General features: G+C 41.5%; 1 protein-coding gene, 1 long non-coding RNA gene and 1 pseudogene across 3 annotated transcripts; 2 read left to right on the forward strand and 1 right to left on the reverse strand.

Annotated features, from left to right (window-relative positions):
• Nucleotides 1–8,016: 8,016 nt before the first annotated feature.
• On the forward strand, nt 8,017–10,698 carry LOC130137502 (polyol transporter 5-like; annotated as a pseudogene).
• A 5,882-nt stretch (nt 10,699–16,580) lies between these two features.
• Nucleotides 16,581–18,050, forward strand: LOC130135448 (uncharacterized). Its single transcript, XM_056304735.1, has one exon. The coding sequence runs from the start codon at nt 16,581–16,583 to the stop codon at nt 18,048–18,050; it is 1,470 nt and encodes a 489-aa protein (XP_056160710.1).
• Nucleotides 18,051–24,060: 6,010 nt separating this feature from the next.
• On the reverse strand, nt 24,061–25,616 carry LOC115667886 (uncharacterized). 2 transcript variants are annotated; one of them, XR_008815903.1, is made up of 3 exons: nt 24,951–25,616; nt 24,366–24,506; nt 24,061–24,194 (listed from the first exon to the last, which is right to left on the reverse strand). It is a non-coding gene; the product is annotated as an uncharacterized LOC115667886 (long non-coding RNA). The 2 variants fall into 2 exon arrangements; XR_008815902.1 differs by having other exon boundaries at nt 24,061–24,247; nt 24,356–24,506.
• Between the last annotated feature and the right edge of the window lie 636 nt (nt 25,617–26,252).

The following is a 26,252-nucleotide window of genomic DNA, read 5'->3' on the forward strand; positions in this document are numbered from 1 at the left end:
ACTATGTCCTCTCCTTGTAGAGTTTGTTTAGCAACTCCGAGTAAAATTTCTTACCACTGTCAGTCCACACATGTTTAGTCGTCTTACTAGTCTCCTATTAGATCAAATTTATTCATTAGCACAAAAGGCCAAGCCCTTTTGAGTAATCATCAACAACTATTAACATGAATCTGGCACTATGCCTACGAACATTCAAGCTGATCAACTCTGCAATCTTCATCGATTCTCTGATAGTCGTATTGAATTGCATTTTCCACCATTTTCCTAAGTCACAGCACCTGCATGTAATCAGTGTATCAATCACATAGCCACAAAACATATTCCTTTTACTCAGAACCTTCAGGCTTCTCTCACCGGTGTTCCCCAAACGTATACGCCACAATTCATACTCCTGAATGGATAGATCCGACATCTCTACAGCGAAATATATCACTTTCTCTCCTTGATACTCATATTGGCCACTATGCTTGATTCCATTCATAATCACTATAGGACCTCAAACGACCTTTAGAACTTCACCTTCTAAAGTATATCAACATCCAGCCCAATTCAATGCAATTAAGGATATTATGTTCTTTTTCAATTTTGAAACATGTCTTTATCAAGTTAATGTCCTCGCAACAATGTCAGGCATTATGATTCCAATATCGCCAACACCCACGATCTCATCATTGTTCTCCAACTACACTTCACTACTATCTATATAATGATGAGTAGTAAATTCATGTCTGGCATAGCGTGAAACGAACAATCAAAATCCATAATCCATTAGTCAAACAATGAATAATTATTACTCTCCAAGACACTATCAGTTATTGCAACAATATCACCACATATTATGTATAATATTTGGATCTCAAGTAAGAAACCCTTTTTAGCCAACTCAAACTAGGAACCCAAGTCCAACATAGAAAAGTATTTCAATAAGTTCTTACTTGTTCAGAAGTCAAACCATAAGTTCTTTTCAAATTTGGAATTTTTACTTGGATCAGATTTTGTTCACCGGCTCAAGCTTGAGACATATACACGACACATCTCATTTCCCACTTTCTTAATTTTTATACGAAATAAACCCTTGTCCAACTCGAGCCCAACTTATTGGAGAATCAATTTCCGTCTAGTGGAAAGTCCAATCTTAGCATAAAGTTGACCAATATCAAAGCAATAATCCTGCCAACCACAATATAACATTACATTAAAGCATTTACATATGAATTGAGAGGAGTGATCTTTCACTACTATGTTTCAGTGCAAATGATTTATTTGTCTAGGGAGGGCATAAATGGGTATAGGCTCTTTATGTTTTTCAACTTGTGAAGATGCTAAAACTATATCACAATGTGGTGCTGTGCTAATGTTTTTATGTTAATGTCAAATGATTTTGATGTGGACTTGAAAAGGACTAATATATATTCACCTTCTTGTTTTCAACCATTGAATTGTTCAACCCCCGAATAATTAGGAGATTGGCCAGAGATGATGACGTGCATGTCATTATGCCCCCAACTTCATCGTGGCATTTGATTCGTCTCTTCATTTTTATTTTTCAAAATCCATATTTGTTTTTGTTTTTTTCCCCTTTTTTAGGGCTCTAGGCGGAACGTGACATTAATGGAAATCAAATCCGACGGTTGAACACATAGTGCTTTGTGCTTTCCCGGAAAGATCTTGTCCTGTCAATTAAAGATATTATAGTGGTCGCCTTCAAATGCCCGACAGCATCCTACGCGACACCTCCATAGCCAGCATAAAATGTGATGTTTTATGACATAAATACAAGGGAAAAGTGCCAAAAAAGTCCTAAACATTTTGCATTAGTATCAATTAAGTCCTAAATTTTTTTTGGTGTCAATTCAGTCCTAAACCTTTTGCATTGGTGCCAATTTAGTCCTAAACTTTTTTTTTGGTGCCAATTAAGTCCTAAACCTTTTAAATTGGTGCCAATTCAGTCCTAAATCTTTTGTTTTTGTGCCAATTTTGATCGGAATTTGCCGACGTGGACTCTGCTTGCCGACGGCCGTGAGTCACGCAGCGACGTGGACAACTTTAATAATATTTTAATATTTTTTGAATTTTTATTTTTTTCCTTTTTTTTATTTTTTTTTCCACTTTTTTTTTGGATCCCCCCTCCTTCCTCTGGCCGGTCACCGGTCCAGTGACCGGCCAGAGGCCAGAGGCCGGCGAGCTCGACCTCGCCGGCCACTGGCGAGGGCAGCGGCCTCGCCAGGCGAGGCTTGAGCCCTCGCCGGAGGAGGGGGGGACCTAAAAAAAAGTGGAAAAAAAAAAGAAAAAAAAGGAAAAAAAAATAAAAATTCCAAAAAATATTAAAATATTATTAAAGTTGTCCACGTCGGAGCCACGTCGGCGCCGGTGACCGGCCGTCGGCCGGCAGGCGTCCACGTCGGTAAATTCCGATCAAAATTGACCGGAAGGACTAAATTGGCATAGAAACAAAAGGTTTAGGACTGAATTGGCACCAATTTAAAAGGTTTAGGACTTAATTGGCAACAAAAAAAGGTTTAGGACTAAATTGACACCAATGCAAAAGGTTTAGGACTGAATTGGCACAAAAAAAAATTTAGGACTAAATTGGCACTAATACAAAAGGTTTAGGATTTTTTTGGCACTTTTCCCTAAATCTGGAGTAGTGCGACGTGAACATAGTTAGCCTGTCATTTGAAAACATACGTTAGTGTAAGTTCGTGTATAATGGGGGCATTCAGTGTTTAATGCGAACCAAATGATGATGCTCGAATGTGGACGAAGGACTGGACCCCTCAACTGCCTTTCCAATACTATCGGGCATATTATATGAACTTGGAGGATTTCTATACCCGTTTAAAATGTTGTTAATTGTCCGATTCAGCTCATTTTCACTGCCAAATCTTATCTTTGCCGATTGAATGTAAATTTTTGAAAAAAGAAATCGAAAGGTTATAATCTCGATAGATGCAAAATACGAAATCTATCAAACCAAGATTAAGATTAGGTTGAGTAATTAAACGAATCCAAATACTAAAAAATGCCTTCTTTATCGGCTTGACACATGCGTAAGTTGTATCTAGTTCAAGAATAAGAAAGATTATCCCGACGATTCGCAGATTAACAAACTTTGTCCGACTCAATAGTGATCCGCAATATGAGGAACAGCTCAAAATCATGTTACTGCATAATTCCTTATTTAGGTCGATAATCATATTATTAATCAAATTATGAATCACGGGGTTTGAAAAGTCAAACCAGGATTTGGGGAAGCCAAGCTGATCCGCAAACCGGATCAACCGAACCAAACCTGCTTTTGCCGGTCTGTGTCTTTGGGTAGAGAGATGATACTCACAGGCTCCACCAAACTTGTTTCAAGTATTTGGTACCCTTTGATTAACCTAACTAGCCGTTGCTCTCAAATAAATTAATTATGTTTTTTTTACTTTAGTAATATAGTCGGTTATATTGATGTAGCCTAATGACAGGAGAAGAGTTATTTAGGGAAAATTGCCCAAGAAGTCCTAAATCTATAGTACGACAGCCAATTCGGTCATAAACATTTTAATTTGGTCAGTTAATCCGAAAATTTTTGACGATTTTCCAAATATAAACCTTACGGTCAATTTTGGCCAGAAATCACTGACGTGGACTTTAATCGTCTTACGTGGTATAGGCGGTGCTGACGTGGAGGTTTTTGCAAATAATTTTAAATTTTTTTCTGAATTGTTTGTTTTTTTTTCCTTTCCTTTTCTTTCAAACCAAGATTAAGATTAGGTTGAGTAATTAAACGGATCCAAATACTAAAAAATGCCTTCTTTATCGGCTTGACACATGCGTAAGTTGTATCTAATTCAAGAATAAGAAAGATTATCCCGACGATTCGCAGATTAACAAACTCTTTGTCGGGCTCAATAGTGACCCGCAATATGAGGAACAGCTCAAAATCATGTTACTGCATAATTCCTTATTTAGGTTGATAATCATATTATTAATCAAATTATGAATCACGGGGTTTGAAAAGTCAAACCAGGATTTGGGGAAGCCAAGCTGATCCGCAGACCGGATCAACCGAACCAAACCTGCTTTTGCCAGTCTGTGTCTTTGGGTAGAGAGATGATACTCACAGGCTCCACCAAACTTGTTTCAAGTATTTGGTACCCTTTGATTAACCTAACTAGCCGTTGCTCTCAAATAAATTAATTATGTTTTTTTTTACTTTAGTAATACAGTCGGTTATATTGATGTAGCCTAATGACAGGAGAAGAGTTATTTAGGGAAAATTGCCCAAGAAGTCCTAAATCTATAGTACGACAGCCAATTCGGTCATAAACATTTTAATTAGGTCAGTTAATCCGAAAATTTTTGACGATTTTCCAAATATAAACCTTACGGTCAATTTTGGCCAGAAATCACTGACGTGGACTTTAATCGTCTTACGTGGTATAGGCGGTGCTGACGTGGAGGTTTTTGCAAATAATTTTAAATTTTTTTCTCTAAATTGTTTCTTTTTTTTTTTCCTTTCCTTTTCTTTCGCTTGTGGCTTGTCTAGGTGATGGCCAGCAACCGGCCACAGGCGAGAGCCGCGCTCACCCAAATCTGCGCAAGGGCATTCGGTCCTTGCCGGATTTGGGCAAGGGGTGTTCCTCGCTTGTGACCGGCAAACACAGCCATCACCAAGACCGACTACAGGTGAAAAGGAAAAGAAGAGGAAAAAATAGATTTGGGTATGAACTTTTGCTCATCTTGCAATTGAGTGACCGAACTTTTTTTTTTTTTGGTTCAATCAAGTACCTCAAGTTTCAAAATTAATCTCGATGTCAAGCCTCTGTTAAATTGAATGCCATGTCACTTGATTCTTGCCGAGGTGGATTACCTAACAGGTCATTAATCCATCGATTATTCTTGCCGAGGTGTATTTTAAACCTTACTTCTTAGGAAATAATGCAGCTCCTAATATAAGGTTTTGAAAGGGTTAGCAATAAATCTGAGGGATTCTATGTCAGGCTGACACGCATAGCCCGTAATGGAAGAACCGCATATTGATGAACTTGAACAATATATGAGGGGAAATATAGAAGAGTTAGCATGAAATTTCTCATTGTATGAAATGCAAAAACCTTTATTGTCACGCATGGTGCTAAAATTATATACGACAGTTCTTTTGCAAACAATATCTGTTGAAATTATACACGACCATAAGGACGGGAATGCAATGTTGAAGAGTATGTGGAGGGGCGTGATATCCGAGCAACCTCGTGCCAAGAATTTGTGGGCACATGACTTCTATTCGCGTGGCCTTTCCGGACCCATTCGAAAAGAAGTATGCAACCGGTGTAGTTCGTCTAGTCCACATTATCCGTTGGATCGTGTGGATCTCGCGTGGCCAGAAAATTCGACAGATCACATGCATTGAACTTATGTACTCTGAGTGCAACCAATTATTTGTCCGGTCGATGTCGTTTTCGCCCCGAGTGTCCACTATTGTCATTACACGTGGGCCATTTTCTCTATTTTTGGCTCCTTTTTCAGCACATTAGATCCCTTTTACTTAAATTTCCAATGTTTCGCTTCTAATTAACACGAATCAAGAATATTCCCGAGTCAATTATAATCTCTTAGAATATTTCGACTATCTGACGCCACCAATTTCTATTTATCGATTGCCGCCATATCGACCATGTATATGATAATAATTAAAGAAAGAATTACAACTGCACATATCTAATTAAGACCGGTTCGCGCGAGATTAATTTAATGAGAATAATAGAATAAACAGAAAACAATGACCCAAAAACAAATTTGGGTACCCAAGATCAAGTTGGGAGTTAATTTCTTATTTCGCGAATCTGTTGTCCTCATCGGAAATGTCCACACGAAGTTCTTATCAGAAAATATAACAATGATATAACATGGATTTAGCATATGACATTTGCTTATCTTCAAAGGTTCATGGGTCAGTTTCTCTCCCTCGTCAAATTCTTGGACTCTTGGGGAGTAATAGTAAGTCAAAAATCACTTTGAAAACTCCATATAAAATTCGGAATTCAACGGGCATTATTTGGAGTGTGCTGAGCTGTGGGATCTTGTCATTTTCCAAAGCCCTTTTGACGGTCTCTCCACCGGTCAAACTTTGACTTACAAGTAAGAATAGGATGTGTGAACCGAAGAGGTTGCTCACCATTGACTATAAAGATGCAATACATAACTTTTTCTTATTTTTGCCATTTTTCTAAAAGAAATTCCAAACTTTTCCGGGGGAGACATCACTCCTCCTAATTTGTTTTGTCTTGCCAATAACCTCAAACTTGTACCAATAACTTAAGAATATATTATTCTTTCAATATGACCTTTGAAATCCGCCGTGACGGCCATCGTGAACATTAATAATCTGACATGACTATGCTCTCGGTCGACATATAAGCATGTGTCTATTATCACGTCAAATCCGTTTGCTTGGTGTTGTCTACAAATGTTGTTATGTCGGATTTTGAATGGTAATCGTGATAAACATATAAAGGAAGGTATTTTCACTTCACGGGTACAAATTTAAAGTGATTGGTAAGATGAATAAAGTTTGAAGTATTCACATACCATGGGAAAAATTTAGAATTTTTTGTGGAATTATTCGTTTTTTTTTTTGGGTCTATATGGGATTATCTTTTTCATTTATTTCTTTTTTATTAACCTCCTCTTCTTGTTTCTTGACTTTTTTTTGGTCGAATTCTTGTTTCTTGATAAGTGTGGCGACGATGGGGCAAATCTCTCCAAGATCTTGATAAGGATAGACGACAACGGCGGCCAATCTTTTTTCCCGAGGAGTTTCAATATTTTATTTTTTTTATTAATATCACAAAAAATTTCAAATTAGTATAAATGTGGTAAATCTATCCCAAATTAATTTTTTTACCAAAAAAAACTCCAAACTGGTACGCCTGTGATAATTTTACCTTCCGTTAGTTTTCGTTAAATTTTATCGTCAAATTTCTAAGTTGGATGGCACGTGGTAGTTTACGGGTGTCTGGAGTTTGGGTTTTTACCTCCGTTTGTCATGAAGTGTATCGAGTTTGTGATTTTTCATGATATTAATCCAATTTAACAGAGGGAAAATTTATCACAAATGTATCATTTTAGGATTTTTGTTGATCAAAAAATTAGTTTAGGGTGAAATTGTTATATGTGTACCAATTTGGGATTTTTGTATATCAATGTGGATTTTTTGTGATATTAAATTTTTTTTTCTGGTGTGAATCCCAGGAAAATAAGCCCTTTTTTTAATTAATAGCCTCATTTTGTAAAATGCTTGATCTTATCCAAAAGGCCGAGAAAGGTCTAATCTTTGAATATGCTAAAAGCATTATGGGAATATTGGAGCTTTTTCCAAATCAATCAGCGGTCAAAAGAACATCTGCATCAGCTGCCATTTCCACAGTAATTTTAGTCCAAAGAATGTGAATACGCAACATGTGTGTCGACAATAGGACTCTGGTTAGAGCTAGCTGAACTAGTAGAGGAGATGCACTTTAAACATTGTACGTTGCTATAAATTGAGAATTATAGATTATAGCCTTTCGATTTCTTTTAACATATGATAAATTTATCATAAATATATCAATTTAACGGAGGGTAAATTTATCACAAATGTATCAGTTTAACGAAGGAGATGCACTTTAACGGATGATAAATTTATCACAAATGTATCAGTTTTACCTTGATTGACTCATTCTGAATGAGTCAATCAGGGTCGATCAATTTTTGATACGACCTGACCCATTTGACGGGTCTAATTCTTTGATGACATTAAACGCGGACAAACTCTTATTTAGCAAAAATAGTGTTTTTTCACAAAAAGATGTTTTTTCACCTGTAGCTTTGTTTTATGTTAGGTAAAAGAGGGACGGTGAAGATTATGAGTCAAGTGGATGGGGACCCACGAGAGCACAGAATCACGGTCCAAACAGTGACGCAGGTTTTGGTCTCTTTCTAAGACAAGCGACGCGAGCTTTGGCCTATATGTACACACCGCATCCCTGCACACCAGTTTCGTGTACCTTCTTCCCTCACTCCTCCTCTCATTTCTTGTCCGCTCGTTTTCAATCTATACATATAATCACACCCAAAAACTCTCTCTCTCCCCCTCTCTCTCTCTCTGGAGAAGAAGATGGAGATGGCTGACCAGAAGACCGTGGCTAAAGATGCCGTCTCCAACAACGGCGTCGAACGGAAGTCGATCGAGGACTTCGATCCTCCGGTGAAGCCGCGCCGGAACAAGTACGCCCTCGCCTGCGCCATCTTGGCCTCCATGACCTCCGTTTTGCTCGGTTATGGTCAGTTCCCTCTCTCTCTCCTCTCTCTCTCTCTCTCTCTCTCTCCATGCGTTCGATGTTGTTACAGCATGGGAAGACTCGTCCTGGTGACCCGTCCATGATGTTTGGAACTCTCTAAACCACATATCTTTGCGATGTCATTTGTGAATTTATTTGCATACAGCGAATCATAATAATAGATCTATTGCAAAAAGTCATTTGTTTAATGGATAGGAGATGAAAAAGAGCAAAAGAAAAACGAGAATTTTTAAATGGTTTCGTATAACATCATAATTTTTTTCCCTTTTTGAGCCAACCAACTTAATTTTGAATAAAATCCATTGTGCTTATTATTTATAATATTCTCATCTTATTAATAATATATATAAAAGAAAATCAACTTGAAGAAAAAGGGAGGAGAAAAGGTCGCAGGATTTTATTTTTTATTATTTTTTCAATTTCTTGTAAATAAGATTTTTTTTTAAAATTTTGGCAGATATAGGAGTAATGAGCGGAGCGGTGATATACATAAAAAAGGACCTGAAGATAAGCGACGTGCAGGTGGAGGTCTTGACGGGGATCCTCGCCGTGTACTCGCTCCTTGGGTCGGCGATGGCGGGGCGAACCTCCGACTGGATCGGCCGCCGCTACACCATCGTCTTGGCTGGGCCATCTTCTTCGCCGGGGCCCTCCTCATGGGCTTCGCCCCCAACTACGCCTTCCTCATGTTTGGCCGCTTCGTCATTGGCATCGGCGTCGGCTATGCCCTCATGATCGCCCCCGTCTACACAGCCGAAGTCTCCCCTGCCTCCTCCCGCGGCTTTCTCACCTCCTTCCCTGAGGTACTTTCTCATTTTCATTTTTGTTACCCCTAATTTGATAGCATCTTTTTCATTTTTTCATTTGTCATTAATTTTGGCTTTTTATTGTTGAACGTGCATTATTCTTGTTACAGGAAAAATTGAAGTTAGAAAGGTGATTATGTTTTAGGGCTTATTTTTCTTATCTAGAACTTTTTGTTATTACAGCCACCAACCAGTATGAATGGACGTCATTTCAATGGTTCAGGTGTTCATCAACGCCGGCATCCTCCTTGGCTATATCTCTAATTATGCCTTCTCCAAGCTTTGCCTCAACCTCGGGTGGCGTATGATGCTCGGCGTGGGAGCAATCCCCTCAGTCCTCCTTGCGTTCGTCATCCTCGTCATGCCGGAGTCCCCCCGGTGGCTCATCATGCAGGGCCGCTTGGGCGATGCAAAACGTGTCCTTGCCAGGACGTCCGACTCCAAGGAGGAGGCCGCACTCCGGCTTGCCGACATCAAGGAGGCTGCTGGCATCCCTCACGAGTGCAACGAAGATGTTGTCAAGGTCACCAAGCGGAGCACTGGGGAAGGCGTGTGGCGCGATCTCCTCCTCCACCCGACCCCGTCCGTCCGCCACATCCTCATATGCGCCGTTGGCATCCACTTCTTCCAACAAGCCTCTGGCATCGAAGCCGTCGTCCTCTACAGCCCTCGCATCTTCGAGAAGGCCGGCATCACCTCCTCCGACAAAAAGCTCGTCGCCACCATCGCGGTCGGCTTCGTAAAGACAATGTTCATCCTCGTTGCCACCTTCCTCCTTGACCGAGTTGGGAGGCGGCCGTTGTTGTTGACCAGCGTTGGCGGGATGATCGTCTTGCTTGCCTCTCTTGGAATGTGCCTCACCATCATCGACCACAGCCGCACGAAACTCATGTGGGTGGTTGCTATGTGCATCGCGTCAGTGTTGTCCTACGTGGCCTTCTTCTCTATCGGAATGGGGCCAGTCACGTGGGTGTACAGCTCAGAGATGTTCCCGCTGAGACTGGGTGCGCAGGGGTGTGCGATCGGTGTCGCCATGAACCGGGTGACAAGTGGAGTGTTAGCGATGACGTTCATATCACTATATAAGGCGATCACCATCGGCGGGGCCTTTTTCTTGTTCATGGGGATCGCATGCGCCGCGTGGGTGTTTTTCTACACGTTTATGCCAGAGACGCAGGGGCATACGCTGGAGGAGATGGGGCAGTTTTTTGGTAAATACACACAGTGGAGGTCCGTGGCGAGGGAGTTGGAGATGCGAAAGAACAAAGCGGTGGTCAATGGTGACGGAGGTAGTGGCGAGGGGCAGTAAGAGAAATGATTATAAGGTGGGGAGTATCTGATAGATATGAATGCCTTTGTTAGGGTTTTTAGAGTAATTATACGTAATATGAATTGGTTGATGATTGCTGACCATGGACAACGAGGAAAAGGGTTGCTTCTTGTTTGACATTTTTAAGAAACATAAACGAATTACTACGATGAATTTTAAAAGAAGAAGCCAAGAGAAATTCCTTGGGAAATTTAATTCCCGTTGGAATAAGAAATCTACCCTTTTTCCTTTGATATAGTGGTTGGTACTGTTCACCTACAATTTGGATCTTTACCTAAAAAAGTTACAAAGGTTATTATCTAGACTTATTCTGTCAAACTAGAATTAATCATGAATCGATGAATCTGGAACAACATCAATTTCCATTCATTTCATTTAGTATTGATTATTACCCTCCGTATCTCAAGTTTGGAACTTGGGTGGTTTTATTATTGCGCAATTTGGTACCAATATGCCAAATCTAAATTTCTTTTTATCATCAAATTTATAAGCTACGAAGTGTGTTGTGGCTTCTACTTTCTTTTTGCCACACTTCAGTGAATCCTCATGTACAATTTTCAAATTTAATAATGAAACCGGGTTATATTCAAAGGAAGGCTATATCACACCCAACGATAATTTCATATCCATTCATAAACAAATGAAATTAAAGTCACATAATTCATAAATTGAATAAGAAAAAGGGGATTGGTGGTCACTACACAAATTATCATGAAAGATACAATAGAAGTTGGATAAATCTATCCATCGATTAAGCTTTCAAAATAGTTAGGATAATATCGTTCTATACCCAATAAATATACTTCAAAAATATTTAATAAATATTAGAGAAAAAGAAAACTTAATGGAGAGAGAGAAGAGAGAGAAACCAAGTAAACTTAATATATATAAAAAGAAAACTTAATATATATATATATATATATATATATATATATATATATATATAGTCTTAGAATATATTAAAGCTACATGGTTGTTTGGGTTGTTCATCATCAATGTTAAGACTCATCACGAAGCGGAGGAGCAAGCATTCAAGATTAAAGTCTCGTTGCGATTTCTGTTTTAAGGTTTAAGACAAATTTATTTGGTCCAATTTTCTTCTTTTGAGACAGTCCATTATAAAATGGAGAGAAATTAAAATCCGTACAAGTTTTAGGTATTGTCCGATCTTACTAATTTTACAATCTCGAATCACAATCTTATCACGATTTAATCTTGTTCCTATCTAAAAGAGAATTTGAAACGAATGGGACTACCCAGATAATGGAGATTCAAGATCCTATAAATTCGCAAAAAGGATGACATGTTACAATGTCTTAGACTTTGTATGTCCAACACCCTTTCACCAAGGCTTGAAAAAATTCGATTGGCTATGTGCATACTTATGCATTTAATTTGCTCAGTTGATGTTTCCAAACACCACGATGGCAATTGACTTGTTTAACAGGAACATCTAGGAGTAGGAATGAAGATGTGTCAATATATTCGATATGTCGACCCTCATTTCTTTCACTTTCTTCTTCTTCTTCTCGTCCTTTGCTTTTTGTCCCAATTGATAGGGGAAGATTATTTTTTCTAATGATGTACGGTACAATATGATACCATAGGATATCCAGCTTCACAAGTATTTCGATACAAAATATATGAGAGGGAACTTGTTCTCAATTTCACTAGGACAGAGTGCTCCTCATCTGATTTCAATGATCGGAGGTCATGTTGCTCATTCAATAATAATTATAAATAAATAAAATATAGAAAAACTTCCAGCTGTAGTTTGAAAAATCATGTGGCGATTGTGCTTCTAAGAAAAGGGTCCACTGCTGAGTGGTTGAAATGGTAGGGAGGATTGCTTATGGAGAAGATTTAAAAGGGGCATGGACACATTTCAATTGATGCATTGTCTCCTAATTGTTGATGTTTGGAGGGACTGATTTCTTGCTCTAGTCACTGTCTTTGCCGCTGCTCTCAGTCATCAACCTTTCCCCTTTTTGTCTTATTTCTTAATTTCCTTTCTTTAAATTTGAGATTCCTAGTTCTCAAAATAGTAGGACCACCAAAATTTCACACTCAAAAGATTTTTTTTTATGCACAGATTGACAAGCAGGCCCAAAAGAGAAGAGATTCAAGATGTGGCACAGAATTCATATGGGACATCAATCAGAGTGACTGTGAAACTAGTGATGACAGGTTGAGGTGTGCAGGGCAAAGCTGTACCAGATTTCTTCAATAGGAAAGGCTTCATCTGTGGTGCAAGTGAGGCTTGCCAAACAGTGCATGTTCAATTAATACTGTGTCTAGGAATCTGACACCTTGCTCCGGTTCATCTTCTGATCAATCATACATCAGGTGGTCCAAAGTTCTTTCTGAGTTGTCAACTGCAGAGAGTTTTAAAGCAACGATCGGGGCAGTGTCTGGTCAGCTAACAAGGAATATCAGAAGCAGTGCATCAAAATCAACTAGATGGAGTGAAGTTGCAACAGTGTATAGAACCAGAGACTAAGCTTATGTTATCGGGTGCAACTACCGAGGAAAAAGTCATTTTGATGACGCCTTCAACTGATTAGCATTTGAGGAATAAGTCGGATTTCATAATGTGTAATGTGTCATAATAAGGAAGTTAGAGTGATTATCTATTTGTCCTCGTTGACGATAATTTTATATTTCTTGGATGTTGATGTTTTAAATCGCCAGTGAATTGATTCAATCGAGACTTGAAAGACTGCGATCTTTATATTTTTAATGCAATATCATTTTCACTGAGAGAACTATGAAATCCACGACTAATAATGTTTTTAGAATTCGTGACTTGAGGTATAAGTTGTTGACATTAGGGTGTGACATTCCGACATTCCACCAATTGGAATTTATTGAATAATTGAGTTTTATGAGATGTGCTCGCAGTAAATTCTCGCCCGGAACTGATCATTCCTGGGAGTGCTAACCATTAGGGAAAGGCTAATAGGGGAATTAAATTCGCGCGACTAGAGAAAATTCGATCGTGAATGGATTTCGACCAATTAAATCGCGGAAGTGATATTTTGAGCCATTGTTGGCCGATCCAAGGATAGTTAGGGGTCGGTTCGTCATCGTCCTAGTAGTGGATCGCGGGTGATTCCGTTGGACCATGGCGACTTGGCGAATGATTCCGAAATTATACCGAACGATCGTACCCGCCGGATCAAGTGATTGATCTTTGCGATTTTAATGACAACCGAGGTCGTCACGTACCGAACGGACTTGCACGTGACTCGATTTAGTATCAGTCATGAGTCGATTTCACGAATTTCCCCAGCAAGCCGCCCGTTAGCTCGAGAAATGCTCGAGTTGCGTTTAATAGAATTTAATTAATGAAATTTTGCCCAAATTGGACACCGGAAAATTAGGAAGTCACGACGGAACGCCAGGACGACGTTGCACGTGACACGTGTGAATTTTTGGTGCGCTTAAATCCTTAGGAAAAATTCGATTTAGGCGAGAAACGGAGAATTGGACCATTTTACCCTTGAGTATTAAAGAAAGGGTAGTTTTAGGGGCAAGGGGCATTTTGGTCATTTGTGCCCTAGATATTTTGGGTCAAAGCTACTATTCATGTCTAGACCATTCTTCTCTCTCTCTCTTCTCTCCCCTCATTTCTTCTCTCTCCCCCATCGTGAAATTCCCCCCCTCCACCGTGAGACCTCTCCCCCTCCACCGATCACTCTCCCTCTCCCTCTCCCTCCGCCGTTCACCGCCGCGCCCCAAGCCGCCGTCCGTACGTCCGCCGGACCGCCGCCGCGCCCAAGCCGCCGTCCTCACCGCCTCATCCCCACCCAACCGTGACACTCTCTCTCTCTCTTTCCATCTCTGGCCGTGGGCCCTCTTAGCCGCCGTGGACACCGCCGCAAGCCGCCGCTCGCCGATCGTCGCCGATTGTCGCCGCCGCCGCAAGCCTTCGTCGGATTTCAAGTTTTACCGCCGCTTTTGTTCTAGCCGAGAGAGTCTAGAACGAGGTAAGTTGTGATCTAAGCTCTCGCCTAGTAGATCGGGTTGTTTCGGGTTTAGATAGACGCGGGTTGTTGTGATTTTGCGGGCTAAGTTGAATTACGGGCCTAGGTTTGAATTTCGAGGATTTTGGTGGAAAATTTGGGGCCGATCAATGCTGTGAATTGGGGTTTAGTGTGCTGTGGTGTGCTATTGGGTATGAGAATGGTCCCGTTGAGTCCGGCTCCGAGTTTTATGTAAGTATCGTAAAGAGTTGGAAGTGTGATTTTATGGTTTGAGTGCAGAAATTACTGTTCACGAGCTGTGCAGAAATTACTGTTTACGAGCTGTGGGTGTACTGTGCACTGTGCTGTGGTGAGTCGTTTGATGCGTAATTGGTGCCGTGAGGTCCGTCTTGGAATTTTATGAAAATCCCGTGAAGGGCTGAAAATGATTTGAAAACATTTGAACAAAGAAAAATACTGTTTTACGTGAGAATGTGTTTTTGTGTGAAAATGGTGATGTGGTGAAGTATGGGGTGCAAGTGTGCACGGAATTTGAGGCAATGGCATGAGAAAGTGAGGTGGGATCGGGCCGAGTATCATAAACTCGGGCAGCGATCACGTAGGTCTGTTGCATTTGGCATAGGCTAAGGCTCGAAAGAGCATGATTGAGTGCCGTCCGAGGCACGATCAGCTCGGGTGAGACCGGGATTGGACCGAGGCATTATAAGCTCGGGTTCCGATCATGTAGGCCTGTCGCATTTGGTGCGGGCTGAGTGTTGGTCGCAGTGTACCTGAGGCGTGTACGTTTACGCAGGTCACCGGCGAGTGATGTGGGAAGTAATGAGTGGTCGCAGGTGTACCCGAGGCGTGTACGTTTACGCGGGTCACTTTTGGCGAGTATTATGGGAATGAAGAATTGAGAATGGAAAGAATGAGAAAGTGGAGGTGGAATGGGCGTATGTTGAGTGGATCGAAATCGCGTTATGTTCGTTGGGTGAGTGATTTGTGGAAAATTTGTATGTTGTCTTGTGTTTTCAAAATAAATTTTTATAAGTGGACTATTGTGCAGGCTGCGTGTGTCGAGAGCCCAGGTATGTGTATTCGTGTGTTTTGTGGTGGTTTGATTGGTCATGTGTTTATCTATGTCTGGAATAACGTGATAGCCTAGGTAGGGTTTAGGTTACAACTTATTGAGAAGTGTCTCATGGTTGTATAAACCAAACCATTTCAGATCCCCTGCCTGAGCGATGAATATTCCGCCGCCGCTACCAGAACATTTCGGAACCCTCAGTAGATGGGACGATACAAGGGGATTCCGACTCAGAGGACGAAGAATCGGATTCAGAATGGACGCCTAGTAAGGGGCGTAGGGAGTAATATCCGGATATGGAATAGGTTTTTGCGAGTACCATTTTTGGATGGAAAGTTGACCAGGTCATAGGCCCTTTTTGTTACTGACCGTAGTGGTGTGGCGGGTACTTGTATTTATGGTGGCTTGTACGTGTTGGGGTGGCTTTGTAATTGTAAATATTTTGGTATAAGTTTGGAAATGAGATATGGATATGTATATTCTCCCTTAATGCCTCCCCAATTTTTATATTGTCCGGGATTAATTGTAATATCCGCTGTGGTTGTAAATCTCTGATGATTATTTGAGGTCGGCGACATTCCTGGAACGTCGCACTCATCGACCAGGTAAGGGGCGTCACGTGCCCATTGGGGTTCGGGACGTGACATCCCCGTTTGAATTGGTATCAGAGCAAGGTCAACTCGATCTAAGATTGGTCGAATTGGAGTGATAAGGAACAGAGATTTTGGGGTAGGAATTGAGAGAGACTTTAGTGAGCCATAGATATACCTAGTGCTACACGTATTCCAGACTATCTGTTATGATTGATTGCTTGAATTGAATGTTGTGTTGAGTTGAGTACCTGCTGAGTGGATTACTGCGTTAATTCACTGTTTAGAACTAGATTGATCTAGTTGGTTTAGATCGCTAATTCCTGAGTGGAATTACGACAGGTAGTAGAGTGGTAGAATTGAGACGATGAGCAGTGAAGGAAGAGGCGTAGGAAGAGTCCCAAGAAGGGGCGCAGGAAGAGGAACGAGAGGTCGAGGTCGTGCTCGAGCTAGGACTGTCGAGGACCTCGGAATGGGTGCTAGAGCAGTAGAGAATCCTAGAGTGGATATTGGTGCTGCAGTGGACCCTAGAGTGGAAGTTAGACCTGTTGAGGATCCTCGAATGGAAGTCATTATGAGGACGTTGGAACGAATTGGAAATCTGTTAGAACAGCAGACTCAGGAAAGAGCTACTCCGATTGCCCAAGTTGCCAAGGCCGCCGAGGCCGCTGTTGTTGCTAATAATGATGAGCATCAAGGGCAGGGACAAGTGGTTGCTAATAGACCTATGCATCAGTTGGTAGAACAGTTTATTAAGCTGAAACCACCCAAGTTTTCTGGGAAAGGTGACCCGGAGGCTGCACCTAGATGGGTAGAAGAATTGGAGAAGGCTTTTGAGGTGCTGGAGTGTAACAATCACGAAAGGGTGACTTTGGCAGTGTATCAGCTACAGGATAATGCGAATGATTGGTGGAAAGCCACCAAGGATAGGATTTTTCTTGAAGGTACTGCGAAAACTTGGGCTGTTTTTACTGAGAAATTTTATGAGAAATATTTTTCAGCTAGTGCTAGAGAAAGAAAACTCGCGGATTTTATGAGACTCCACCAGGGCCAGATGACGGTAGATCAGTATGAGGCGGAATTCGCGAGATTATCTAAGTTCGCGCCGAGAATGGTGGAACATCCTGAGGATAAGGCGCGAAGATTTCTGGATGGATTGAGGGCTGATATCCGCAGCCAATTGTTATTAGTAAACTTGGGAACGTACGAGCAGATATTTGATAGGGCCCAGATTCTTGAGCGGGATCAAATGGATAGAGCTGCTACATCTGGATCGAGGTTTATCCAGGGTTGGAATAATCGTAATCCTGAGAAGAGGCCGATGGTGGATAATAGGCGTTTCACTCCACTAGCAAAAAGGAATATTGAAAAGCCAATTCGGATTGGGAATGGTCCGTGTAGGATTTGTGGAGGTAGACACGGGAATGGACCTTGTCCAATTAGGGGTGGAGCTTGCTTTGGATATGGAGGATTTGGGCATCATATAAAGAATTGTCCCAATCCCAGGCAGAATAGGTCGCCTGCTTTGCCGCCACCTCGGAATGAGAATCAAGCTGGAGCGGCCCAGACAGCGAATCTGAATCAGAATAGGCCTCCAGCGCAAGGACGAGTGTATGCGATGGCTAGACGAGAGGCTGAGAATGCACCGAGGGTTGTCACAGGTACGATTTCTCTGTGCAACCATGCTGTGTATGTTTTATTTGATCTTGGAGCATCGCATTCTTTCGTAGCGAAACAGTTTGTTGATTTGATTGAGTTAGAACCGCAATTGCTTGATATCGTATTATGTGCGACGATTCCCTTGAATGATAGGATGTTGATTTCGTTTGGTTGTCCAAACTATAAGACTGTGATTGGGATTAGGGAGGAATTGATCAATTTAGCGGTTCTAGATATGTACGACTTTGAGGTGATAATAGGAATGGATCGGTTGTCTAAGTAGAAGGCCGTAATGGATTGTCATAGCAGAGTGATTCAAATTAATCCTATTGGATATTCGGAAATTTTAATGGGTAGGAAGTCGAGGAGGACCCTCGATTCCGTTGTTATCCTCGGTGGAAATGACAAAATTGTTATATGAGGGATGTTAAGGATTTCTAGCTGTAATAGTGGATTCAAAGGCTGAAGAACCAAGACTTAAGGATATAGCGGTAGTGTGTGAATATCCCGATGTGTTTCCTCAAGAATTGCCGAGGATTGATGATTTGTTTGACCAGTTACAAGGAGCTTCAGTGTCCTCTAAGATTGATCTGAGAACGGGGTATCATCAGTTGAAAATTAGAAAGGAGGATATACCGAAGACGGCATTCAGAACGAGGTACGGACACTATTAATTTACGGTGGTGCGTCGTTGAAAGAATTAGAGTGTGTATTGATGAAACATGGGCGGGTGGTAGCCTATGCATTCAGACAGTTGAGACCACAAGAATTAAATTATCCGACGCACGACTTGGAGATAGCCGCAATAGTGTTCGCCATGAAGATTTAGCGACATTATTTATGCGGGGAGATTTTAAATTTATACTGACCATCAGAGCTTCAAGTATTTATTCTCACAGAAAAAGTCGAATGTGAGATAGTGACGTGGGATGGAAATGGTAAAAGACTGAGATGGTAATATTTTATATCACCTCGGAAAGGTAAACTGAGTTGCGGATGCGTTGAGCTGGAAATCAAGCATCGCGCATTTGATGGTCAAGGAGTGGATTTTGTTGGAGAAAGTACGAGACTCAGAATCCAAATTTGAAGTTATGGACCCAGAGATACAGAAGGTTGTTGGGATGGACGCTACTAAGAAAAAGCCGCGGTAGTCTAAAACGCGGGTAAGACGCGCTCTAAACCCGATTTAGGACTTCGGGTATTGACGGGTAATTTTCGGACAAAATCAGTATGGAATTAGGTGCGGAATTATGTGAATGGGGAGTGAAAATTTTATGGCGGGCCTTGGGATTTAATTCGGGCATTATTTATTGGAAATTCAGAAAATAGGGGCTGCGAATTACTGTTCATATAATGCGAATCACTGTTCACAAGCTGTGAATTACTGTTCATGGGGCTGTGATGACTAGTTCGGGACGCAAGTTGGATTTTTAGAACCGATATTTAATGGCGAGAAAGTTCCGTGAAGGACCGGAATCGATTTGACGTCATTTGGTTAGAGAAAAATAGCCATTTTGTGTTTATTGTGTGTTTGGAAAAAAAATTGAGGACCGGAATGAACGAGTCTTGAAGAACAAGACAATCCCGACGGTCAAGGTTATCTGGGAGCACCACGAGACGCAAGGCGTGACCTGAGAAGGAGAGGAACAAATGCAACGTTATTACCCCCAACTGTTTGGTAGTTAATTGGATTAAATTTCGAGGACGAAATTTTATAAGAAGGGAAGATTGTGACATTCCGAAATTCCACCAATTGGAATTTATTGAATAATTGAGTTTTATGAGATGTGCTCACAGTAAATTCTCGCCCGGAACTGATCATTCCTGGGAGTGCTAACCATTAGGGAAAGGCTAATAGGGGAATTAAATTCGCGCGACTAGAGAAAATTCGATCGTGAATGGATTTCGACCATTAAATCGCGGAAGTGATATTTTGAGCCACTGTTGGCCGATCCAAGGATAGTTAGAGGTCAGTTCGTCATCGTCCTAGTAGTGGATCGCGGGTGATTCCGTTGGACCACGAAGCGACTTGACGAATGATTCCGAAATTATACCGAACGATCGTACCCCTCGGATCAAGTGATTGATCTTTGCGATTTTAATGATAACCGAAGTCGTCACGTACCGAACGGACTTGCACGTGACTCGATTTAGTATCAGTCATGAGTCGATTTCACGAATTTCCCCAGCAAGCCGCCCGTTAGCTCGAGAAATGCTCGAGTTGCGTTTAATAGAATTTAATTAATGAAATTTTGCCCAAATTGGACACCGGAAAATTAGGAAGTCACGACGGAACGCCAGGACGACATTGCACGTGACACGTGTGAATTTTTGGTGCGCTTAAATCCTTAGGAAAAATTCGATTTAGGCGAGAAACGGAGAATTTGACCATTTTACCCTTGAGTATTAAAGAAAGGGTAGTTTTAGGGGCAAGGGGCATTTTGGTCATTTGTGCCCTAGATATTTTGGGTCAAAGCTACTATTCATGTCTAGACCATTCTTCTCTCTCTCTTCTCTCCCCTCATTTCTTCTCTCTCCCCCATCGTGAAATTCCCCCCCTCCACCGTGAGACCTCTCCCCCTCCACCGATCACTCTCCCTCTCCCTCTCCCTCCGCCGTTCACCGCCGCGCCCCAAACCGCCGTCCGTACGTCCGCCGGACCGCCGCCGCGCCCAAGCCGCCGTCCTCACCGCCTCATCCCCACCCAACCGTGACACTCTCTCTCTCTCTTTCCATCTCTGGCCGTGGGCCCTCTTAGCCGCCGTGGACACCGCCGCAAGCCGCCGCTCGCCGATCGTCGCCGATTGTCGCCGCCGCCGCAAGCCTTCGTCGGATTTCAAGTTTTACCGCCGCTTTTGTTCTAGCCGAGAGAGTCTAGAACGAGGTAAGTTGTGATCTAAGCTCTCGCCTAGTAGATCGGGTTGTTTCGGGTTTAGATAGACGCGGGTTGTTGTGATTTTGCGGGCTAAGTTGAATTACGGGCCTAGGTTTGAATTTCGAGGATTTTGGTGGAAAATTTGGGGCCGATCAATGCTGTGAATTGGGGTTTAGTGTGCTGTGGTGTGCTATTGGGTATGAGAATGGTCCCGTTGAGTCCGGCTCCGAGTTTTATGTAAGTATCGTAAAGAGTTGGAAGTGTGATTTTATGGTTTGAGTGCAGAAATTACTGTTCACGAGCTGTGCAGAAATTACTGTTTACGAGCTGTGGGTGTACTGTGCACTGTGCTGTGGTGAGTCGTTTGATGCGTAATTGGTGCCGTGAGGTCCGTCTTGGAATTTTATGAAAATCCCGTGAAGGGCTGAAAATGATTTGAAAACATTTGAACAAAGAAAAATACTGTTTTACGTGAGAATGTGTTTTTGTGTGAAAATGGTGATGTGGTGAAGTATGGGGTGCAAGTGTGCACGGAATTTGAGGCAATGACATGAGAAAGTGAGGTGGGATCGGGCCGAGTATCATAAACTCGGGCAGCGATCACGTAGGTCTGTTGCATTTGGCACAGGCTAAGGCTCGAAAGAGCATGATTGAGTGCGGTCCGAGGCACGATCAGCTCGGGTGAGACCGGGATTGGACCGAGGCATTATAAGCTCGGGTTCCGATCATGTAGGCCTGTCGCATTTGGTGCGGGCTGAGTGTTGGTCGCAGTGTACCACGAGGCGTGTACGTTTACGCAGTCTTTGGCAGTGATGTGGGAAGTAATGAGTGGTCGCGGGTACCCGTGCAGGCGTGTACGTTACGCGGGTCACTGGCGAGTATTATGGGAAGGAAGAATTGAGAATGGAAAGAATGAGAAAGTGGAGGTGGAATGGGCGTATATTGAGTGGATCGAAATCGCGTTATGTTCGTTGGGTGAGTGATTTGTGGAAAATTTGTATGTTGTCTTGTGTTTTCAAAATAAATTTTTATAAGTGGACTATTGTGCAGGCTGCGTGTGTCGAGAGCCCAGGTATGTGTATTCGTGTGTTTTGTGGTGGTTTGATTGGTCATGTGTTTATCTATGTCTGGAATAACGTGATAGCCTAGGTAGGGTTTAGGTTACAACTTATTGAGAAGTGTCTCATGGTTGTATAAACCAAACCATTTCAGATCCCTCGCCTGAGCGATGAATATTCCGCCGCCGCCACCAGAACATTTTGGAACCCTCAGTAGATGGGACGATACAAGGGGATTCCGACTCAGAGGACGAAGAATCGGATTCAGAATGGACGCCTAGTAAGGGGCGTAGGGAGTAATATCCGGATATGGAATAGGTTTTTGCGAGTACCATTTTTGGATGGAAAGTTGACCAGGTCATAGGCCCTTTTTGTTACTGACCGTAGTGGTGTGGCGGGTACTTGTATTTATGGTGGCTTGTACGTGTTGGGGTGGCTTTGTAATTGTAAATATTTTGGTATAAGTTTGGAAATGAGATATGGATATGTATATTCTCCCTTAATGCCTCCCCAATTTTTATATTGTCCAGAATTAATTGTAATATCCGTTGTGGTTGTAAATCTCTGATGATTATTTGAGGCCGGCGACATTCCTGGGACGTCGCACTCATCGACCAGGTAAGGGGCGTCACGTGCCCATTGGGGTTCGGGGCGTGACATAGGGTTTACAAATGGGCAGGAAATCCTTCCATCAATTCAAAGCATTAGGTAATGACCATAATTATTTACACATATCTTTCCAACCATTTCATGATATCCGAGCATAAAATATAAGGGAGACAGAAGAACTTGGGGGAATAGAAAGCCAACATCAAACTTCTTATGATTTTTCCTAAACTTGAATGATCAAACATTATACCAAATGGAAATTATTTAAAAAGGCACACTTTAACATAGTATTGGTATAGGTACAAGAACATCTAGAGGAGACACTCGAGTTACCTTCATATAAATAACTGCCGAAACCCCTAAACTAAAGGTTTTGTTATCCAATTGAAAGTCCACCACAACACAGCAAACACCTCTTTTGAGAAAAAGCCCCACTTCAAACCCTTTTTTGAAATAATCCCTAAGAATATTTTGACTCGACATCCAAGTTGATTCATTTCTACGATAGTAAAAATGATCCAAGGAAGTTTTATAGCCACAAACATCAAAAAAAAAATTTCGACGAACACAAACGTCAAATTTAGAGAAGGCTTGAATTTTAAAGATGTTTCCTTCCTAGTTTTTTTTTTAGGGGGGTCGTACCTTCCTAGTTAATGTGAAAGCTATCCATCATTTATGCAAAAGAGAAAGAAAACTATTCACCACCATCACTAATTTTTGGGTCCTTAGTATTGGGTCCTTCAGCAGCATTTCCGCAGATACTGATCTAAAAAAGGGGGCTTACCAAAAATAAGAATGAATGAATGAATGCAGGTATTCTATCCCTTATGGCGCCCCTCTTACTTCTTAGGCCCTTACCACATGGGACTGACTTTTAGTATTCAATTCATTCCAATTCGGGCATAAGGCTCTCTGGCCTCAGGTTTCTTATGTACAAGATACTCGTAGAGGCGAGTGCACATATTACCAGGAAGTAATCAAGACTTTGCTATCATGCCATTCTAAGATATCTAATATCTACAGGCTTTCAGGGAGGAAGGAAGTGTTTAACCACTCATGATTTTGCACACTGAACACTCAGGCTAAGATCGTGATTATATTAGATTTCTTTCTCTTATCCTATCTATTAACTATTAGAAATTAAAATATAACTCATCCTCGTGTCATCTATCCAACAGTGAATATGTAAAATAAAGATTACTTTATCTATCGTCATGGCGGGGTGGCGCCACCATTGAGGAGAAAGAAGAGGCGGCAAGAAAGAGTGAGAGGCGAGAAATCAAACGAGATTGAGAAATCCATCGTCGGGAGTAATCAGGGCATTCCTAAAGAATAGGTCTTTACTTACAAATCACGTTACAAGCCATGCGTATGGACTTGGGGTATTACAACTATGGACGAAAGTATCATACCGCAAGCCCTCTCAACGGTTAGATGAACAGATATTGATGCATGACCTGTGTCGAGAATTAATAAAATCGAGATAAACATACAAATTGTGAGGAAAAGATAATTCTACAACATACAAGCTTACAAGATTGACATAATGTCCTCTCCTCGGGGAAGCATAGTTGGTGCACAGCATTATCACTGATATAATAAGCAAGCTGAGATTAACATCTATAAAGGTCCTCAAACACAGGCAATCCGTTGCAATAATTCACAACTAGTCTTTATACCAAAATCTACACATGCACTGCAGTTTATCATACTAATCCGTCCTCTCGTCAAAGTTCAAGAGATCAAAGAGATCGATACCGTCGCTCAGAGTTAATGGCATGTAGCAAGGTCTGTCACTAGGTCCGTCGACATGCTGAGGGTCATCATAAGACGAGTTGCTCTTTGCACGGTCGAGGCTGCTGATTAGGAGTAGGTACAGTCCGGTCTGGTAAATTAGAATTCGATGTGTCGTTCAGAATGTCCGGTTCAATAGTAACTCTTGGAGATGCCTGAACCCAAAAAAAAAAAACAGAACAGTACTCGAGCTTTGGTATAGTTTAGATATATCTGTAGATCATAAGTTGCTTTGGGTTAATCTAAAGCAACATTTGGTCACCGTGCACTAATTGCTTGTGTTCCTTCATTTTGGGAATCATTCAGCTTATTAAGGCCGCTTAAATCGGTTGACGTACTCGCTTTCGCTGACTTTGCTTTCTTACTTTTCCTGTTTATTATGCTGACAGAGAACCAACGCCATCTACAAAGACAAAATGGTACCGGGGATGAGTTTCAGATAACTGAAATTCCATTGTTACACGAAAGTATTTTATGCACGATATACATCGTGCGTCACTTATCAAAATTGATGCAATTTAAATTTCAAGAACAAATTGTCCCCTTTGTTGCTGCAGAATCACTCTATTTTTGGCAGTATGACCATCACTAGTCACTGGAACTAAAACACCAGTGATGAATCTATCACATAAAATGACTATTGGTAAGGTTGGTGTCTCAATCTTCCTCATGAAATTCTACGAAATACAATAGGAAAATTTCCACTTTGAAGATACTAGCGTTCGATATACTGCTGGAATTGAAGGTAAATCGCACTTAAATCGTGGGCTAGAGGGAGGAGCTAGCCAATCATGAACTCAAAGAAGCTGAATGAGGAACACATGTAGAGAAATGAAATCAATTTTACCTGCACTTGTAACCATGTTAGAGATGCTCAATTAGGGGAAGCAAAAGAAGAGCAGTCAAATATTGGGTCCGAAATTTCACCATCCGAAACATTCGAATTAGGTAATATTCGTGCATGACCACATCAGTCTCATGGCCCTTTGGTTGTCGACCTTCATAGTAAACCGAAATCCTCTTGGTCCCCATTGGCTTAGCGGTGTCTGGTGCTCATGTAACGTGTCTGTTACTTGTCTCTTTCGAAAATCCGCACTCGGTCTTCCTCTTACAACCACGGGGACAAAAGAAGAAACTCTTGCGTTAATCCAATGGTCCACTTGATAATGATACAAGCAACTATTGTTTAATGTTAGTTCACTAAGGTGTTATAGGCAACTACCAATTTCCATACCATAAGAGCATAGAGAAATAGAAAAACACTAAGGGCTAAATGTAAGTTGTCATCACATAGGATAAATAAATCCTAAGGCTCCCAGTTGCAGATGTATAGCTCGGGAATTACGCATTTGGTTTCCATTTCTCCTTCGAGCTTTTTCGTCAATCAATGACCAATGAGTTCGTCCTCCATTGGTTTGAATCTGAGTCCCTCTGGCCACCCCTCCGTTGATACTGCCATGCTATATGCTTGCAATCTAACATTCAATTCTGCAATAGAAAAAGAAGGAGAAGAGGAGAGAATGGGACTGGAGAATAAGCAGAGGAAGAGAACAGAAACAGAGGAAACAGAGCTTTCTCTTGGCTTGGCTTTGCTTGAGAGTGTCGACTCCAGACACTTTCAAGTGGGTCAATTTATAAATACAAAAGACAAGCACTTTAGAGAAGGAAAAAACAGTTCAAGTGGACCCAACCTCAAGCTCAAGACGATGACGTTTCCACTAACACCACCTTCTTTGAAGTCCACGAGGCTATTTAACTTTGTTACTGCGACCCATCTAGTTGTTTTAATCAATGGAAAAATATGAAAGCTTATAGCTTCATGACCTCGTATATGCATGATTAAGCTTTTATCTTCCAGAGGAGTGTGAACTTTGTGGGGAAATAAATTCTAGGGCAGGCTCGTATACTTTGGCAAAAGTTAGGTAGATGTTCTTGACTCAAAAGTTTAAATTGCGTCATAATCTATGCCATCGATTTTATTTCGGCACCCCTGTTTTTTTTTCTATAACTGGATGATTCTCCGGCCGTTATACAAGTTCCCCTACTTCGTTTTCTTTGAATCGATATAGCTCTTCTTGCATACTTCAATTCAATTTCCATCCGACAGTGCTTCCTCCAAATCCTTTGGTTCTATATCGGATGGGAACGT

The sequence above is a fragment of the Syzygium oleosum genome, unplaced genomic scaffold (assembly GCF_021117445.2).
Source record: "Syzygium oleosum isolate NSW1041296 unplaced genomic scaffold, Sole_v2.1 Sole_v2.02, whole genome shotgun sequence".
NCBI lineage: Eukaryota > Viridiplantae > Streptophyta > Magnoliopsida > Myrtales > Myrtaceae > Syzygium > Syzygium oleosum.

What these genes read in the sequence shown, in the direction of transcription:
- LOC130135448 (XM_056304735.1), top strand. Translation starts at nt 16,581, where the DNA reads ATGGGTGCTAGAGCAGTAGAGAATCCTAGAGTGGATATTGGTGCTGCA.